The 18,369-nt window shown below is 50.6% G+C and overlaps 1 protein-coding gene across 1 annotated transcript in view; it reads right to left on the reverse strand.

The window, feature by feature from the left end:
* SPAG17 (sperm associated antigen 17) overlaps positions 1-18,369 on the reverse strand; it is a 1,802,643-nt gene that overhangs the window by 438,193 nt on the left and 1,346,081 nt on the right. Inside the window, exon 34 of the mRNA XM_085620708.1 lies at positions 6,555-6,746. Within this exon, the coding sequence (XP_085476834.1) occupies positions 6,555-6,746 (192 nt within the window). The remainder of the gene's footprint in view (positions 1-6,554; positions 6,747-18,369) is intronic.

Here is an 18,369-nt window from a genome sequence, read left to right on the forward strand (position 1 = left end):
TCATTTTAATTGGGCACTCACTTGTACAAATGCCTCACATGGACAGACTGCTTCAAATGCACAGGTATTACAGTCATAATCCATGGCACCGTAGCACAGAGGGTATCTGTATAATTCCAATAATGCCCACCAGTATAAATTGTGCCAAGTCTGGACACTATAAGGACCAGGATGGCCACCATATTATTAGTCATGGTCATTATTATGCCAGGGGCAGCCACAATTATATCAGGGACAACTAAATATAGTGCAGTCATGCTCTAAATATGTCACTGATGGCTGTCAGTATACCATAACTAGACCACGAATACCCAAAATAGTAAAGGATGGCCATAATTATGTCATTGGCACTATTATGCCATGAACTGACACAATTGTGCCACAGACAAACCCCATATGATGGGGGCTAGCATACCCATTTGATAGTCCTTGACACCAGGTGTAGCTTACAGGAACCAACAGTGTTTATAATGGACGCACACATAGATGAATGCAGAGGAGGCTCTTCATTTTCTCTGCTCAGGATCATAACTTTCCTCAGACCTTGGCTGCTCATGCACCCAACTGAAACATTTTCACTGACTCCTGCAGTCACACTTTACTGGGTCAGCACTGATTACTGCTCAGGCTACCACTGCCACTCTTCATTTATGGCCCATTGTTCACACACATGGTGAAATTGATAAAGCAGGGGACTACCATATGGCTAATCACCTTGTGACTTAGTCCGAGACTGGATAAAGGTGACCATATGGCAGACTCAATAGGCCGACACAGTGCGTGTTTGATTGTTAATAGGAGTTCCTGCCGTAGGCTGGTTGGCTAAAGATCTTCAGATGAGAAGTGCTGCCTTTTTTAATATGCTTAGAGTCTCTGCATAGACTCTCTGAATGAGATACTGGGATTGACTTCACCTCTGAGAGCTACTGTGAGGGTGCTGGCGAGCTACCAGTAGCTCCCGAGCTACTCGTTGGAGACCCCTGCTTTAGAGGGTCACGGCAGTCACTTGCAGATACTCTCTTTTAAGGGTCAAGGAAGTCACCTGCAGGCACTCTCTTTAGAGGGTCAAGGCGGTCACTTGAATGCACTCTCTTTAGAGGGTCATGGGAGTCACCTGCAGGCACTCTCTTTAGAGGGTCAAGGGGTTCACTTGAACGCACTCTCTTTACAGGGTCAAGGGAGTCACCTGAAGGCACTCTCTTTAGAGGGTCAAGGCAGTCACTTGCAGATACTCTCTTTTAAGGGTCAAGGGAGTCACCTGCAGGCACTCTCTTTAGAGGGTCAAGGGGGTCACTTGAACGCACTCTCTTTACAGGGTCAAGGTTGCCCTTTTTGTCCAGGCTTGAGGGAATGGTAGTTTTGATTTGGCCTTCAAGGGTTTGAATGGCAATAAGTTTTGCATCAGAAATCCTTTCTGCAGTGCTGATGATGAGGATAAGCCAGTCCCTAGGGCAGCGCCCGCTATTAGGGACCAGTCCTTCCTAAAAGGTTTACCCTCCAAGAATCATTTTGGGGCATTCGTGACTATCAGACCATTGGAAGCACAATGTCCTCTAAGGTATTCGGTCTTAATGGCGCCGTGTGTCAAGGTTCGAGTACGAGTCTTTTTAGGGTCGAGAGTTTGTTCCAGTCGTCTGACTGTGTAATGTTTTGTGAGATCGGTGTGTCTAGTAGGCTAGGGGCATTCAAGACGTCTTGCACCATGGAGTCATCAAAAGCTAAGCCAGTGAAGTCTGCCATGGCGGAATAGATACCCAGGAAAGGATGGAAGAAAGCAGAGTCAACGGTGTGAAGCTATGCACAAGCCCGCCTGGATTGGTTATCCAACACAAACAGGGACGGCCTACAGCCTAGGCTGTACACTTATATTTAACCACGCAGAAGGACAGAGGAGGCTTAACGACCAGCAGAGGGCGGCTCCCCTACATTGAAATAATACCACAAACAAGCCACCCTGGGTCAGGACAAAAGACGAAGTGATGGGAGTGTAAGGGGGGTTCCCTTTTATAGGACGAATTCCCTCACCCACCCGAGGGTGGCATGCTTCATCATAGGGAACCTCCTTGCACCACGAACCGGGTTGCAGTGCGGGCTACACCCCCCTCACTGAGAGGGAGGAGCTCAGGAATGCTTTAGTTGTGCATGACCAGAAGTATACTAAAACCTTATGATGAGCCAGGTGTGGAGGGAGAGTGTGAGAAAGTGTGCAAGTGAAGTAAAACTAACACCCAGGTATGTTGAAAAACAATGTTACTGGTACACCCAGGGGTCAGGGTTAAAAATAATGACCCTACCATGCCTGGAGAATTCAACTTAGCATGGTTGTTTGTGATCATAGGGTCGGCATGTTTCAGCCATAGTGCCCTCCGTAGAGGTGCTGTGGCTTTCTTCAGGACCTAATGAGAAATGTGTGAAAAAGGTGAAAAAATATTGACACCAGGATGTGCACATACCCTAGCATACATACCATGTCATACCATATCGAACGCTACCCTAACATTACAGACTAGACCACATCATTGCATGCACGGTACCAGGCCGAGCACACATCCCAGCATACATAACATGTCATGCCATATCACACGATACCCTAACATTACAGACCAGACCACATCATTGCATGCACGGTACCAGGCTGTGCAAATACCACAGGATACATACCATGCCATGTCATTATGCACGATACCCTAACATTACAGACTAAAACGCATCATTGCATGCACAGTACCAGGCCAAGTACATACCCAGCGTACATTCCAAGTCATGCAATTTCACAATACCCTAACATTACAGATCAAACCCCATCATTGCATGCACTGTACCAGGCCGTACACATACCCCAACATACATACCATGCCATGTCATATCGCAGGATACCCTAACATTACAGACCAGACTGCATCATTGCATGCATGGTACCAGGCCATTTATATACCCCAGCATACATACCATGCCATGTCATTACGCACAATACCCTAACATTACAGACCAAAGCGCATAATTGCAGGCAGGGTACTAGGCCGTGCACATAACCCAGCATACATACCATGCCATGCCATGTCATATCACACGATAATCTAACATTACAGACCAGACTGCTTCAATGCATGCTCGGTACAAGGACGTGCTCATACCCCAGCATACATACCATGCCATGTCATTATGCACGATACCATAACATTACAGACCAGACCACATCATTGCATGCACATTAGCAGGCCAGGCGCATACCCCAGCATACATACCATGCCATGTCATATTGCACGATACCCTAACATTACAGACCAGACCGCATCATTGCATGCACGGTACCAGGCTGTGCACATACCCCGGCATACATACCATGCCATGTCATGTCATAACGCACGATATACTAACATTACAGACCAGGCCGTACCATTGCATGCACGGTACCAGGCCATGCACATACCACAGCATACATACCATGCCATGTCATATTGCACAATACCCTAACATTGGAGACCAGACCACATCATTGCATGCACAGTACCAGGCTGTGCACATACCCCAGCATACATACCATGCAATGTCATGCCATATCGCACAATACCCTAATATTACAGACCAAAGCGCATCATTGCATGCACGATACCAGGCCACCCACATACCACAGCATACATACCATGCCATGCCATACCATATGACACGATAACATAACATTACAGACCAGATTGCATCATTGCTTGCATGGTACCAGGCTGTGCACATACCCCACAATACATACCATGCCATGTCACATCGCACAATACCATAACATTGGAGACCAGACCGCATCATTGCATGCACGGTACCAGGCCGTGCACATACCTCAGGATACATACCATGCCATGTCATTACGCACGATACCCTACCGTTACAGACCAGACCGCATCATTGCATGCACAATACCAGGCCATGTACATACCCCAGCATACATTCCATGCCATGTCATTATGCACGATACCCTAACATTTCAGACCAGACCGCATCATTGCATGCACGGTACCAGACCGTGCACATACCCTAGAATACATACCATGCAATGTCATTAGGCATGATAACCTAAGATTGGAGACCAGATCACATCATTGCGTGCACGGTACCAGGCCGTGCACATACCCCAGCATACATACCATTTCATGCCATATCGCACGATAACCTAACATTACAGACCACACCGCATCATTGCATTCACGATATTAGGCCATGCACATACCACAGCATACATACCATGTCAAGCCATATCGCACGATACCCTAACATTGGAGACCAGACCACGTCATTGCATGCATTGTAGCAGGCCGTGCACATACCCCAGCATACAGACCATACCATGTCATGCCATATCGCACGATACCTTAACATTGGAGACCAGACCGCATCATTGCATGCACTGTAGCAGGCCGTGCACATACCCCAGCATACAGACCATACCATGTCATGTCATATCACACGATACCCTAACATTGGAGACCAGACCGCATCATTGCATGCACGGTACCAGGCCGTGCACATACCTCAGGATACATACCATGCCATGTCATTACGCACGATACCCTACCGTTACAGACCAGACCGCATCATTGCATGCACAGTACCAGGCCATGTACATACCCCAGCATACATTCCATGCCATGTCATTATGCACGATACCCTAACATTTCAGACCAGACCGCATCATTGCATGCACGGTACCAGACCGTGCACATACCCTAGAATACATACCATGCAATGTCATTAGGCATGATAACCTAAGATTGGAGACCAGATCACATCATTGCGTGCACGGTACCAGGCCGTGCACATACCCCAGCATACATACCATTTCATGCCATATCGCACGATAACCTAACATTACAGACCACACCGCATCATTGCATTCACGATATTAGGCCATGCACATACCACAGCATACATACCATGTCAAGCCATATCGCACGATACCCTAACATTGGAGACCAGACCACGTCATTGCATGCATTGTAGCAGGCCGTGCACAATGGCATGGCTTGGCAGTTCGGGCTGGACTGTTCCCATGAGGTACAGGGTCAGACTGATTTGCATATGGCCATGTCTGAACTGGGGTGGCAGAGTGGGCTAAAGAACGGTGATGGATCAAACCCAGATCTGTTGACTGGGTGTGAGTGTTTGATTGGTTCTGATGCTCCGTCCATCACCACCCCCTTTTGTACTGCTTTGTTCGCCATAAGTTGGCAGGGTATGCTCAGACGTGAGTCCCTTGCTCACTTTGCCACTGGATTCAAGCAAGCCTGGCTGAAGACGGCTGAAATGCCAGAAACCGGTCCTAGGAAGCTTGTTTCCGGTCCAGGGAAGGCATGGCTTGGCAGTTCGGGCTGGACTGTTCCCATGAGGTACAGGGTCAGACTGATTTGCATATGGCCATGTCTGAACTGGGGTGGCAGAGTGGGCTAAAGAACGGTGATGGATCAAACCCAGATCTGTTGACTGGGTGTGAGTGTTTGATTGGTTCTGATGCTCCGTCCATCACCACCCCCTTTTGTACTGCGTGCACATACCCCAGCATACAGACCATACCATGTCATGCCATATCGCACGATACCTTAACATTGGAGACCAGACCGCATCATTGCATGCACTGTAGCAGGCCGTGCACATACCCCAGCATACAGACCATACCATGTCATGTCATATCGCACGATACCCTAACATTGGAGACCAGACCGCATCATTGCTTGCACGGTACTAAGCCATGCACATACCCCAGCACACATACCAGACTAATGTCATATCGCGCGATACTCAAACATTGCAGACCAGACAGCATCATTGCATGCACGGTACCAAGCCATGCACATACCATACTATGCCACACCATGCCATGTCTTGCCATAACATAAACCATACCAAACCATACTTTACCATCCATACTGCAGAAACAATATCAGATCACACAATACCATAGCATACTTACTATATGATACCATAACATACCACTCCATTGCAGACCATACCATACCTATCCATAGCACACCGCACCATAGTATACCATCAGAACGAAATACGCCAGCATCAGACTATGAAGCCTGCCTGTGGGTTGTTGTAGTGACAACAAATAAACTGCCTTCTATAGTCCTCAATGCCCACTACAGTTCTCTGGGGAGCGCTTGTGTTGCTGTTGTAGTGGTAACAAATAAACTGCCTTATATAGTCCTCAATGCCTGCTACAGTTCTCTAGGGAGCGCTTGTGTTGCTGTTGTAGTGGTAACAAATAAACTGCCTTATATAGTCCTCAATGCCTACTAAAGTTCTCTGGGGAGCGCTTGTGTTGCTTTCTCAATTTGACCGGATGGGGAAAAACCCAGTCAAGTTATATTTATTGTTAGGACACAGCTTTGAATTCCAAAAAGGCAGATTTGTATTTCTTCTCCAAGGGATCCGCACTGATAATGTCCTAGGAGTTAACAGAGGGCTACCCCAGAAACATCGGGACAGTGAGCGCATAAATGTAGACTCCTGGTTTACTACGTCTTCTGTCCTCAATGGTGACTTAGCCTACTTTGTTTTGGTCTTACCTGGAAGAGGTTGCCCTCCGAGTCCATGACATCACACACTACATCGGCAGCATGCCTCATAGTGTAGGATCCTGTGGGCAGCTCCTGTGGGTCATCAGATGGAGGCACTCGGACAGACCGGCTTGGCACAGAGAAGTAGGTGGCACATCCCAAGTGGTCAATGGAGAGGCGCCCACCGCCTGCGGGAAACACCTGCGGGGAACAAGCAGGAGGCAGGGGAAAATAGATTATAGGTAAGAAGGTTTTAGGTAACTGGCAATAAGCACAATTAAATCATAGTGAACAGCCCAAATGTTTAGCAAAGGATCATGGGTATTCTGCTGCCCTCCCTCAAGGCAGTGCAAGAGAAGAACCCCACAACCACCACAATACACAACCAAACTACCATGGGCCTGCTTTCCGTTGGCTATGCAGCACATTTAATCCTAAATATAATAACTATACACATTGAAAGGGGTGGCCCGTCATTATGGGTGTAGGGGCTTCGGTTCGCCCCCATTTTGTAAAGTGGAATAATGAGTGTGTGTGAGGCTGAGCAAAGGTCAGCCTAACACACAGTAACCATGTCAGGGTCAGGCAGCCAGGCAATTTACACGCACTACGTGCACTTGCAACTGGACGCCTGAACCAAGCTTTGCCCTATTGAAGATTTCACAGCTCTGAGGGTGCGCCCTCATTTGCTCAGCAAAGTCTTGTGCGTGGCTCCCCTCGTGACAAGGGAGAGAGTCACTGATAGACTCAGACGTGGGTCCTTCAGGTTTAAGCCCTAAAATGCAGGACTGACTGTCTATCAGTGACACCTCGTCACAGAGTGTGCTGGCATCAGCAACTAGAGAAGTCATCCACTGATTGGCTGGCCCATGAGAGGGTCAGCCAATGAGAAGAGGCAACAGGATCTTCTCATTTTCCCTTCCCTCCCCAAAGTGTCCAGCTCTTTCCAGTGCCACCACCAGCTGGACCTGCCGTCTCCACCGCAGTCCGGTAAGTATTTTTGATTTATAATGTTTGGGTGCATACATGCATGAAGGTATATGTATTTACATGTGTGGGAATCGGTGTGTGAATGGTGGGTGTGAGTATGAGGGGGCTTGTGAGAGTATAGGTGTGTGCCCCCCCATTATTGTTAATAATCATGAGCCACCACAACCAGCCCGGACACTCTTCCGTCATGCACCCTCAGTCATCCGCCCGGACACTCTTCCGTCATGCACCCTCAGTCACCCGCCCGGACACTCTTCCGAAATGCACCCTCAGTCACCCGCCCGGACACTCTTCCGTCATGCACCCTCAGTCACCCGCTCGGACACTCTTCCGTCATGCACCCTCAGTCACCCGCCCGGACACTCTTCCGTCATGCGCCCTCAGTCACCCGCCCGGACACTCTTCCGTCATGCACCCTCAGTCACCCGCCCGGACACTCTTCCGAAATGCACCCTCAGTCACCCGCCCGGACACTCTTCCGTCATGCGCCCTCAGTCACCCGCCCGGACACTCTTCCGTCATGCACCCTCAGTCACCCGCCCGGACACTCTTCCGTCATGCACCCTCAGTCACCCGCCCGGACACTCTTCCGTCATGCACCCTCAGTCACCCGCCCGGACACTCTTCCGTCATGCGCCCTCAGTCACCCGCCCGGACACTCTTCCGTCATGCACCCTCAGTCACCCGCCCGGACACTCTTCCGAAATGCACCCTCAGTCACCCGCCCGGACACTCTTCCGTCATGCACCCTCAGTCACCCGCCCGGACACTCTTCCGTCATGCACCCTCAGTCACCCGCCCGGACACTCTTCCGTCATGCACCCTCAGTCACCCGCCCGGACACTCTTCCGTCATGCGCCCTCAGTCACCCGCCCGGACACTCTTCCGTCATGCGCCCTCAGTCACCCGCCCGGACACTCTTCCGTCATGCACCCTCAGTCACCCACAACAAACAAACAGGGCACTGCTATTGTTAAAGTTGAGAGTCAAAGTGGACAGAAAACAGGCCTGAGCACCAAAATAAAGTGGCCCCTATTAGCGAATCGACTGACAAGATGGCAGCTCCAGTGTAAACTAACAATGTGCCGAGGCACTAGATGAACAAGCCCTTGACCGAGTCAACCTGGCATAGAGGGCAATCAGGCAGTGCCTAAGGCTGGCCGGAAAGGTCAGTACGTGGGCCAGTGTTTTGGCTGTTTGTGGGCCTGTTTTAGGGGCTGGTGGACCCGTCTTTACTGTTGAATTCTATGATGTTACCACAAACATTGCCTGCAGCAACCTCAAACCCATGCAGTTTTCCATCCCTTGCAAAACACTTATACAGGGTGTCTTTACAAGTCCAAACAGCCTATGATTCGCTAATAGAGGACACTTTTATTTTGGTGCTCTGGCCAGTTTTCTGTCCACTTTGCCCCTCACCTTTAACAACAGCAGTGCCCTTTTCATCAAGTGCCTAGATGCCGAGCGGGAGCGGGCACACTGTCAGGTAACACTGGAGCAGCCATCTTGTCAGTCGGATGCTACGTTGCTTTCATTTTAGACTCAGGGCCTGATTTAGATCTCGGCGGAAGAGTTACCCGGTGATGAATATCCCCAGTGCCTTATGGGTGAGTAGTCACGCTTAACAAAAGCCTTATTGGTTGATTGATTTGATTGATATCCCGTCCCCCGAAATATAATTCCCATAGGATACAACAGGACTTTTATTTCGGCGGACGGGATATCCGTCACCGTTGTGACAGAGTAACGCGTTCACCAAGATGTGAATCAGGCCCTTCGTTGTGTAAAGTATTTTTTTCCCTGGAATATTCGACCCCAGAGAGGCTGTGACTCTGTAGTCACCAAGGCTGCAGACAGAGGTGAACGCAGGGTGCGCCCGAACGACGAGAGCCCCAGACCTGGAGTCTACCTTAGATTAAAGCGGCAGCAGACACGACATGGTTATTGTAACAAAGGCGTCCAAGATATGAGAAGTGCTGCAAGGAGGAGTAAACTGGAAAGAATTAGACTCGCCTGTATAACAATAAGCATTTCAAAGCCAATAGGTATAACCTTCATGAGGCAACGCATGCAACGCAATGTAAGCACTTCCGGGATGGCAGAACAGGAACAAGATCAGTATTCCTCTATGAATAGTTTAAAGAATTGGTAACAGTAAGTCTCTGAGACAGCTGTGCAGTCAAGACCTACAAACCAGAAGTGACGCTAAGGAGGGCGGAGTCTGTAAGTGGTACAGTGCTGGAATACACAGCATCCGGAACATTTCTATTCTAAGCACAAGACAAGGGATTGACGAGAATCGCAAGGTATGTCGAGTGCCGAAGCTGGGATATGAACCGCACTGTCTGGGTTAGCTCCTGCCGGAAGAGTGTAAGTGGAGAGCACAGGCACCTCTCGTGGGGTGCTGAGCCCCTGCGTGTAAACCACCCAACCTACTACGGCGATCCCAGCCTCAGATACTGTGACCCTGAGGTTCTGCTCCACAGCCTCCCCGCCACGCACACCACAGCTCCCATGCCCCGTTCCACCTTTAGGCCTAGGCACACTTCACTGAATGTGAACTACTAACTGGGTGATGTCGAGAGTGATGTACAGGCCCTACACAGCAGCCCAACAGGCAGCGGGAATGCTGCTGGGAGGTCAGGAAGCTGCCATGGAAAGCTCCTCACACCAAGAACAGACCCCCAGCATGGGCTCCTCACACCAAGAACAGACCCACATGGAAGGCTCCTCACACGAAGAACAGACCCCCGTGGAAGGCTCCTCACACAAAGAACAGACCCCCGTGGAAGGCTCCTCACGCGAAGAACAGACCCCCGTGGAAGGCTCCTCACACGAAGAACAGACCCACATGGAAGGCTCCTCACACGAAGAACAGACCCCCGTGGAAGGCTCCTCACACGAAGAACAGACCCCCGTGGAAGGCTCCTCACACCAAGAACAGACCCACATGGAAGGCTCGTCACGCGAAGAACAGACCCCCGTGGAAGGCTCCTCACACCAAGAACAGACCCTCATGGTAGGCTCCTCGCACCAAGAACAGCCCCCCATGGAAGGCTCCTCACACAAAGAACAGAAGAACAGACCCCCACGGAAGGCTTCTCACGCCAAGGAAAGACCCCCATGGAAGGCTCCACACGCCAAGAACAGACCCCCATGGAAGGCTCCTCATGCCAAGAACAGACCCCCATGGAAAGATCCTCACGCGAAGGACAGACCCCCATAGAAGGATCCCTATGTGAAGGACAGACCCCCATGGAAGGCTCCTCATGCCAAGAACAGACCCGTGTGGAAGGCTCCTCACACCAAGGACAGACACCCATGGAAGGCTCCTCACGCCAAGAACAGACCCACATGGTAGGCTCCTCACACGAAGAACAGACCCACATGGAAGGCTCCTCACGCGAAGAACAGACCCCCGTGGAAGGCTCCTCACACCAAGAACAGACCCTCATGGTAGGCTCCTCGCACCAAGAACAGCCCCCCATGGAAGGCTCCTCACACAAAGAACAGAAGAACAGACCCCCACAGAAGGCTTCTCACGCCAAGGAAAGGCCCCCATGGAAGGCTCCTCACGCCAAGAACAGACCCCCATGGAAGGCTCCTCATGCCAAGAACAGACCCCCATGGAAAGATCCTCACGCGAAGGACAGACCCCCATGGAAGGATCCCTATGTGAAGGACAGACCCCATGGAAGGCTCCTCATGCCAAGAACAGACCCCTGTGGAAGGCTCCTCACACCAAGGACAGACACCCATGGAAGGCTCCTCACGCCACGAACAGACCCCCGTGGAAGGCTCCTTATGCCAAGACCAGACCCTCATGGAAGGATCCTCACGCGAAGGACAGACCCTCATAGTATTCCCTGCAATGTCGCTTGAGAGTTGGTGTAATGGTGCGCTGCGGCGTTGGACCTATCCAGGACTGGATTAAGGGCTACATTAAAGTCCCCGCCCCAGATTATATGTGTGGACCCTACACTCGCAATTTTGCCCCATATGTTATTAAATAATTCAGGCGTGTCTACATTAGGGCCATAGCAATTGGCTATCGTAACTGAGTCCCTACCCAAGTGGCCCCATTCTATTACATATCGTCCCTGGGGGTCTTTTATCACACCTGCCAGTGCAAAAGGCGTTCGCTTTTTTATTAAAATAGCTGTGCCGCGGGCATAGGAGGAGTATGAGGAAAAAACTACTGTCTGTCCACTTGTTAGCGAACATGACTGGGGAATGTGGGTTAATATGGGTTTCCTGAAGCAGTGCTATACTTATCTGTTGACAATCTAAATATGCTAGAATCTGTCTGCGTTTTCTCGGATCCCCCAAGCCCCTGACATTCCAGGACATTATATTTAGTTGATTTTTATCCACCGGGTCCGCCATACCCTTGTGCAATGTAACACCTGATAGAGTGTAAAGCCACATATAAGCATAATCGAATAGCAAGAGAATCACATTTTTAAAAACAATTCCGTAAGATATGCCCGTCATCGTATTCATTAACCCAAACCCATACCTCCCCCACCCACTGGAGCATCCCAATCATGCCAGTTACATCCGACCCACCCCCTCCCTATTACCCATTAGACAAACCATTACTTTGAACTTCTCTAGTCAATGACCGGAGCGAGTCTGAACAAGGAGGGATCACCCGTAGGGGGAAGTTCTGCTAGGTGGCCCACGGGTACCTCTCGCCATTTAGGGGATGCCTGTGTCGTCAAGCACGTCCCATAATGGGCCTCGAGGGTGCCTGGCCATCTCCAAGTCACATGTCCCTTCTGAGAGGAAGTCTCGTCCTTTCCATCAGGCGCCCCAATGTTGTGAAAACATGGTATGGAAGTATCCACCGCGCCGCAGCAATGCAGTGTCAATTCTTATTAGCAAGAGACATAACGGATAATCATCCAACCATATAGCCATCATTCTAAGTCCGGTGAGTGCGATCTCGGCAAATCTTCTGGTGTGGAGGATGTAGCCTTTTGTCTCTTGAGCTGCTTTAGGAGTTCTTCGACCTGTTGAGGCTTTGTATAGAACATGTGTTTACACTGGAACGTGACTCGGAGGCGTGCGGGATAAAGAAGGGCATAGTCAATTTGGGCTTGCCGCAGCTTTTAATTCACAGGGAGGAATTTACGCCGCTCTTCTTGGATGTGGATGTGTGTGGTAAAATCAGGATATATGGTGAAGGGTACTCCCTCGAAGTGTAGCTGTCTCTTCTCTCTCGCCACTTTTAGGGCCACATCCCTCTCCCTATATTTCAGTAGGCGTGCAATGATATGTCTGGGAGTGCTTCCAGGAGGAGGTTTTGGTCCGAGAGACCGATGGGCCCTTTCAACAATGAAGTGAGGGGATAAAGATTCCACTCCTACCACCTCCCGCAGCAGTTTCTCAATGTATTCCTCCAGTTTGCCCGTGTTCGTAGTTCCCTCTATTCCTAGCACGCAAATGTTGTTCCTCCGACTTCGCGCTTCAATGTCCTCATTTTTGGCAGCTATTATCTTTAAGAGCTTGTCCATCTGTGTTACTGTGCTTTGAATGTGGGCTGTATTATCTTCGGCCTCTGATATTCGATGTTCAGTGTCTTTTATACATGTCTCGTGGCCATCTATTTTGTGGACTATCGCGTCCATTCGCATGGATAGGGTATCCATTTAGTCAGCCATGTTCGCGCAGCCCTGTGCGGACTGTGGATCTTGTGGCAAGCTCTCTGCGCCAGTGTCTGCCTCCATTGTCTGTAGCCGCGTGCTTTTCTTTGCGTCAAATATGAGACGTGGTTGGCGCGTGTCTGGTTTCCCCATGTTGGATCCCTCAGTTCTGTAGAACGCACAGTGATGTCCGCAAGTACGGCACCAGCAGCAGGATGGCCTCCCCAGAACACGGGGTGTGTATCTGCCCTATTGTCACGTGTGGAGATATGGCGTATGTAGCTTGTATTTCAGATTTGGCCCTTCGGCAGGCTGGTAGCAAGGATAGTGCACTCCACACCACTGTTCGCGCCCGCAGGCCTCAAGGGCGCATGGCAGCAGGGTCTCAGAAAACACACCCTCCCCTATCTATCAGTCCGCCTGCAACAGTTCACTTGATAGCTCCTCTCCTGACCCCCAGTCAGTGAGCAGGGTAGTATTACAGTGCTGTGAGGCTGTGTTGCTTATGCACTAATATTTGCGGTTCCCAAAGCGGATTCTTCCTCAGTATTCGCGCGCCTCACTACACATTCAGCACAGTTTCTTCTGTAATGTGTGCGCGCAGTGCTGTCACCACCGGTGGCCGATCCGCCACCCGCGCGGTAGTCCAGGTCTGTAGCTCGCCGCGCTTGTAGTTCTGCATACAGTTATTGCAGCGCAGTGAATCTCGTCCTCTGCCTCAACAAGAGTATATATATACGTGCACTGAGATGAAGGCACTCACCACTCTTCAGCCACTGCCATTACAGGACGGCGGCCTTGATGCCACATGGGAGCCGCGGTGTTTGCATGCTGATCGTCACCGCGCGACAGCTCCAGGCCGCCCAGGGATGCGCCGCGGTCTCTTCCATAAGCGGCAGAAGCAGCTTCGGTCCGCGTCGGATCGCTGTCAAACTTGGAGCACTGGTACCCCAGACTCTGGGCTCTACTCGCCGCTGTGTTTCTGGGCGAGTTTCGTCGTTGGGACAAGGATAATTATACGATTGCTGCACCAGACTGCGGGAGCCTCACACGATGGCGGCCATTCCGCTCGAGCACCACCTAGCGCCCCCATCTCGGGTCAGGATTGCCTGGGTGACATCCTACTGGTGTTTGCCCACTCAAGCTCTGCCCGTGGACGGCTGGTGCAGAGTGGGGTGGATTTGTGGTCTCCGGGCAGAGCCAGAGGTTGCTGTTGAACAAATCCGGAGAACCAGTCTTTGGAAGCTAAGGCAGGCAGGTGCTCCGGGGTTTGTGAGGTTGCTGGCTGCAGGACACACCGGGATTTCACAGGAGCAGGTTTGAGGGGAGACAGGCCTGTAGGGCTGGGGCCAAGTCAGTGGGCGTCGTCCTCTTGTTAGCTCTGAACGGTTCATCAGTCCTTCTTTTCTTGTTGTTGTTGGTTCTGAGGAAGCAAGGTTCAGGGTGCCCCCTAAAGACTAGATTTAGGGGAGTTGCAGGTAGGTAAAGGGCAGGGACCAATGGGTCCCTTCCCTGGGGTGAGTACACCCACTATTCTGACCCTTTCCAGTGGGAGGGGGGCAGTAGCCTGTCCCTGGTTGGTTGGGTCCCCCCATCCTCAAGATGGCAGTGACTCAGAGTTGTGCTTCACCTCGACTCCCCCACCTGAGGGGTGGAGTTGGCAGAGGTTGGGCACACCTCTCTCCCTCACTAGGTTTTCACGCCGATTCTCCTGCCAAAGTGGGGAGGAGAACCAGTGGGGACCAGTTGCTGAAAGCAGCAAATCGTCTGGGGAACCTCCAAAGGCGGTATACCTTTGAAGCTTCCCTTTCATGAACCCTGCCCATCCTGGGGGGAGGAGGCTTGGCACCTCGTCCCAGGATGTGCATTGTTTCAGGCCCCCGAGAGCAGCAGGCTCTCGACCCAGGGGTCCAGAAACATGTCTGGTGGTGGCAGCTGGCGAGCAGCCACCCAGCCTGGACACTAGAAGTGGGTCGTTTTTCAGGGGGCATCTCTAAGATGCCCTCTGGGTGCATTTTTCATTAAATCCCACAGTGGCATCAGTGAGGGTGTAATGTGCTGAGAAGTTTGGTACCAAACTTCTCAGTTTTCAGTGTAGCCATTATGGTGCTGTGGAGTTCGTAATGACAAGCTCCCAGCACCATATACCCTTAATGGCAGCACTACACATACAGAATGGACTTAGACACTCATGCACCTGTACCCTCACCACTGGCATAGGGTACCCAGCTAGAGGGGTGACTGATCTATGTCAGGGTAGTGGGTTGTAGGCATGGCAGACAGGGATGTATACCATGTCGACTCTTCACTTTGTTCCGCACCAAAACACGCAGCCTGCAAAGGCAGTGTGTGTGTGTAAGGGTACAGGGCCTCTAAGGGTGGCACAATAAGTACTGCAGCCCTTAGAGGTCTTCCCTGGTCACAGTGCCCTGGGTACCTGTGGTACCATTTACTAGGGGCTGACCTGTGGCCAGAGATGCCAATTGGGTTAGTTTTGGGGAAAGAACACAGGCCCTGGGAACATGATTGGCAGGGACCCAGGGCACATCAAGTAAAAGAGCATCAGAAGTCTGGCAAAAAGTGGGGGGGTTACTGCAACAGAAACCCACTTTCCTACAGTCTCTACATGGGTCTGCTAATTGGACTGATCCGGAGCCTCCAGATAGTGCAGAATTCAGCAGCCAGACTGGTCTGCAAGGTTCCTCTTCGTAAAACGTCTCTCTCCTTACCTGAGACACCTGCATTGGCTACCTGTGGCCAAATGCATCAAATTTAAGGCCCTTACGTTTGCTTTTCGGGCACTTCAAGGTAGGGGGCCGAACTACTTGAGGAAGAGACTTCGCCCTTACCAGCAGAACAGATCTCTTAGGTCTAACCACAAACATTACCGGATCGCAAAGACCAGAATGGGGGGAAGGACTTCCGAGGTGGGGACCTCTAAATGCTGGAATAAACTACCTCCTCAATTCGTGCATTGCAGTTCGAACAGGAATTTAGAAAGGCCTTGAAAACCTGTCTCTTTAGTCACAATGACTAAATGTATACTGTCCACTATCTCTACTTCTGTCCGTACTAGCGCCGGGACACCCCATTTGGCTCCTCATGCCAAGAACAGACCCCCATGGAAAGATCCTCACGCGAAGGACAGACCCCCATGGAAGGATCCCTATGTGAAGGACAGACCCCATGGAAGGCTCCTCATGCCAAGAACAGACCCCTGTGGAAGGCTCCTCACACCAAGGACAGACACCCATGGAAGGCTCCTCACGCCACGAACAGACCCCCGTGGAAGGCTCCTTATGCCAAGACCAGACCCTCATGGAAGGATCCTCACGCGAAGGACAGACCCTCATAGTATTCCCTGCAATGTCGCTTGAGAGTTGGTGTAATGGTGCGCTGCGGCGTTGGACCTATCCAGGACTGGATTAAGGGCTACATTAAAGTCCCCGCCCCAGATTATATGTGTGGACCCTACACTCGCAATTTTGCCCCATATGTTATTAAATAATTCAGGCGTGTCTACATTAGGGCCATAGCAATTGGCTATCGTAACTGAGTCCCTACCCAAGTGGCCCCATTCTATTACATATCGTCCCTGGGGGTCTTTTATCACACCTGCCAGTGCAAAAGGCGTTCGCTTTTTTATTAAAATAGCTGTGCCGCGGGCATAGGAGGAGTATGAGGAAAAAACTACTGTCTGTCCACTTGTTAGCGAACATGACTGGGGAATGTGGGTTAATATGGGTTTCCTGAAGCAGTGCTATACTTATCTGTTGACAATCTAAATATGCTAGAATCTGTCTGCGTTTTCTCGGATCCCCCAAGCCCCTGACATTCCAGGACATTATATTTAGTTGATTTTTATCCACCGGGTCCGCCATACCCTTGTGCAATGTAACACCTGATAGAGTGTAAAGCCACATATAAGCATAATCGAATAGCAAGAGAATCACATTTTTAAAAACAATTCCGTAAGATATGCCCGTCATCGTATTCATTAACCCAAACCCATACCTCCCCCACCCACTGGAGCATCCCAATCATGCCAGTTACATCCGACCCACCCCCTCCCTATTACCCATTAGACAAACCATTACTTTGAACTTCTCTAGTCAATGACCGGAGCGAGTCTGAACAAGGAGGGATCACCCGTAGGGGGAAGTTCTGCTAGGTGGCCCACGGGTACCTCTCGCCATTTAGGGGATGCCTGTGTCGTCAAGCACGTCCCATAATGGGCCTCGAGGGTGCCTGGCCATCTCCAAGTCACATGTCCCTTCTGAGAGGAAGTCTCGTCCTTTCCATCAGGCGCCCCAATGTTGTGAAAACATGGTATGGAAGTATCCACCGCGCCGCAGCAATGCAGTGTCAATTCTTATTAGCAAGAGACATAACGGATAATCATCCAACCATATAGCCATCATTCTAAGTCCGGTGAGTGCGATCTCGGCAAATCTTCTGGTGTGGAGGATGTAGCCTTTTGTCTCTTGAGCTGCTTTAGGAGTTCTTCGACCTGTTGAGGCTTTGTATAGAACATGTGTTTACACTGGAACGTGACTCGGAGGCGTGCGGGATAAAGAAGGGCATAGTCAATTTGGGCTTGCCGCAGCTTTTAATTCACAGGGAGGAATTTACGCCGCTCTTCTTGGATGTGGATGTGTGTGGTAAAATCAGGATATATGGTGAAGGGTACTCCCTCGAAGTGTAGCTGTCTCTTCTCTCTCGCCACTTTTAGGGCCACATCCCTCTCCCTATATTTCAGTAGGCGTGCAATGATATGTCTGGGAGTGCTTCCAGGAGGAGGTTTTGGTCCGAGAGACCGATGGGCCCTTTCAACAATGAAGTGAGGGGATAAAGATTCCACTCCTACCACCTCCCGCAGCAGTTTCTCAATGTATTCCTCCAGTTTGCCCGTGTTCGTAGTTCCCTCTATTCCTAGCACGCAAATGTTGTTCCTCCGACTTCGCGCTTCAATGTCCTCATTTTTGGCAGCTATTATCTTTAAGAGCTTGTCCATCTGTGTTACTGTGCTTTGAATGTGGGCTGTATTATCTTCGGCCTCTGATATTCGATGTTCAGTGTCTTTTATACATGTCTCGTGGCCATCTATTTTGTGGACTATCGCGTCCATTCGCATGGATAGGGTATCCATTTAGTCAGCCATGTTCGCGCAGCCCTGTGCGGACTGT

This window comes from Triturus cristatus, chromosome 8 (genome assembly GCF_964204655.1).
Source record: "Triturus cristatus chromosome 8, aTriCri1.1, whole genome shotgun sequence".
NCBI lineage: Eukaryota > Metazoa > Chordata > Amphibia > Caudata > Salamandridae > Triturus > Triturus cristatus.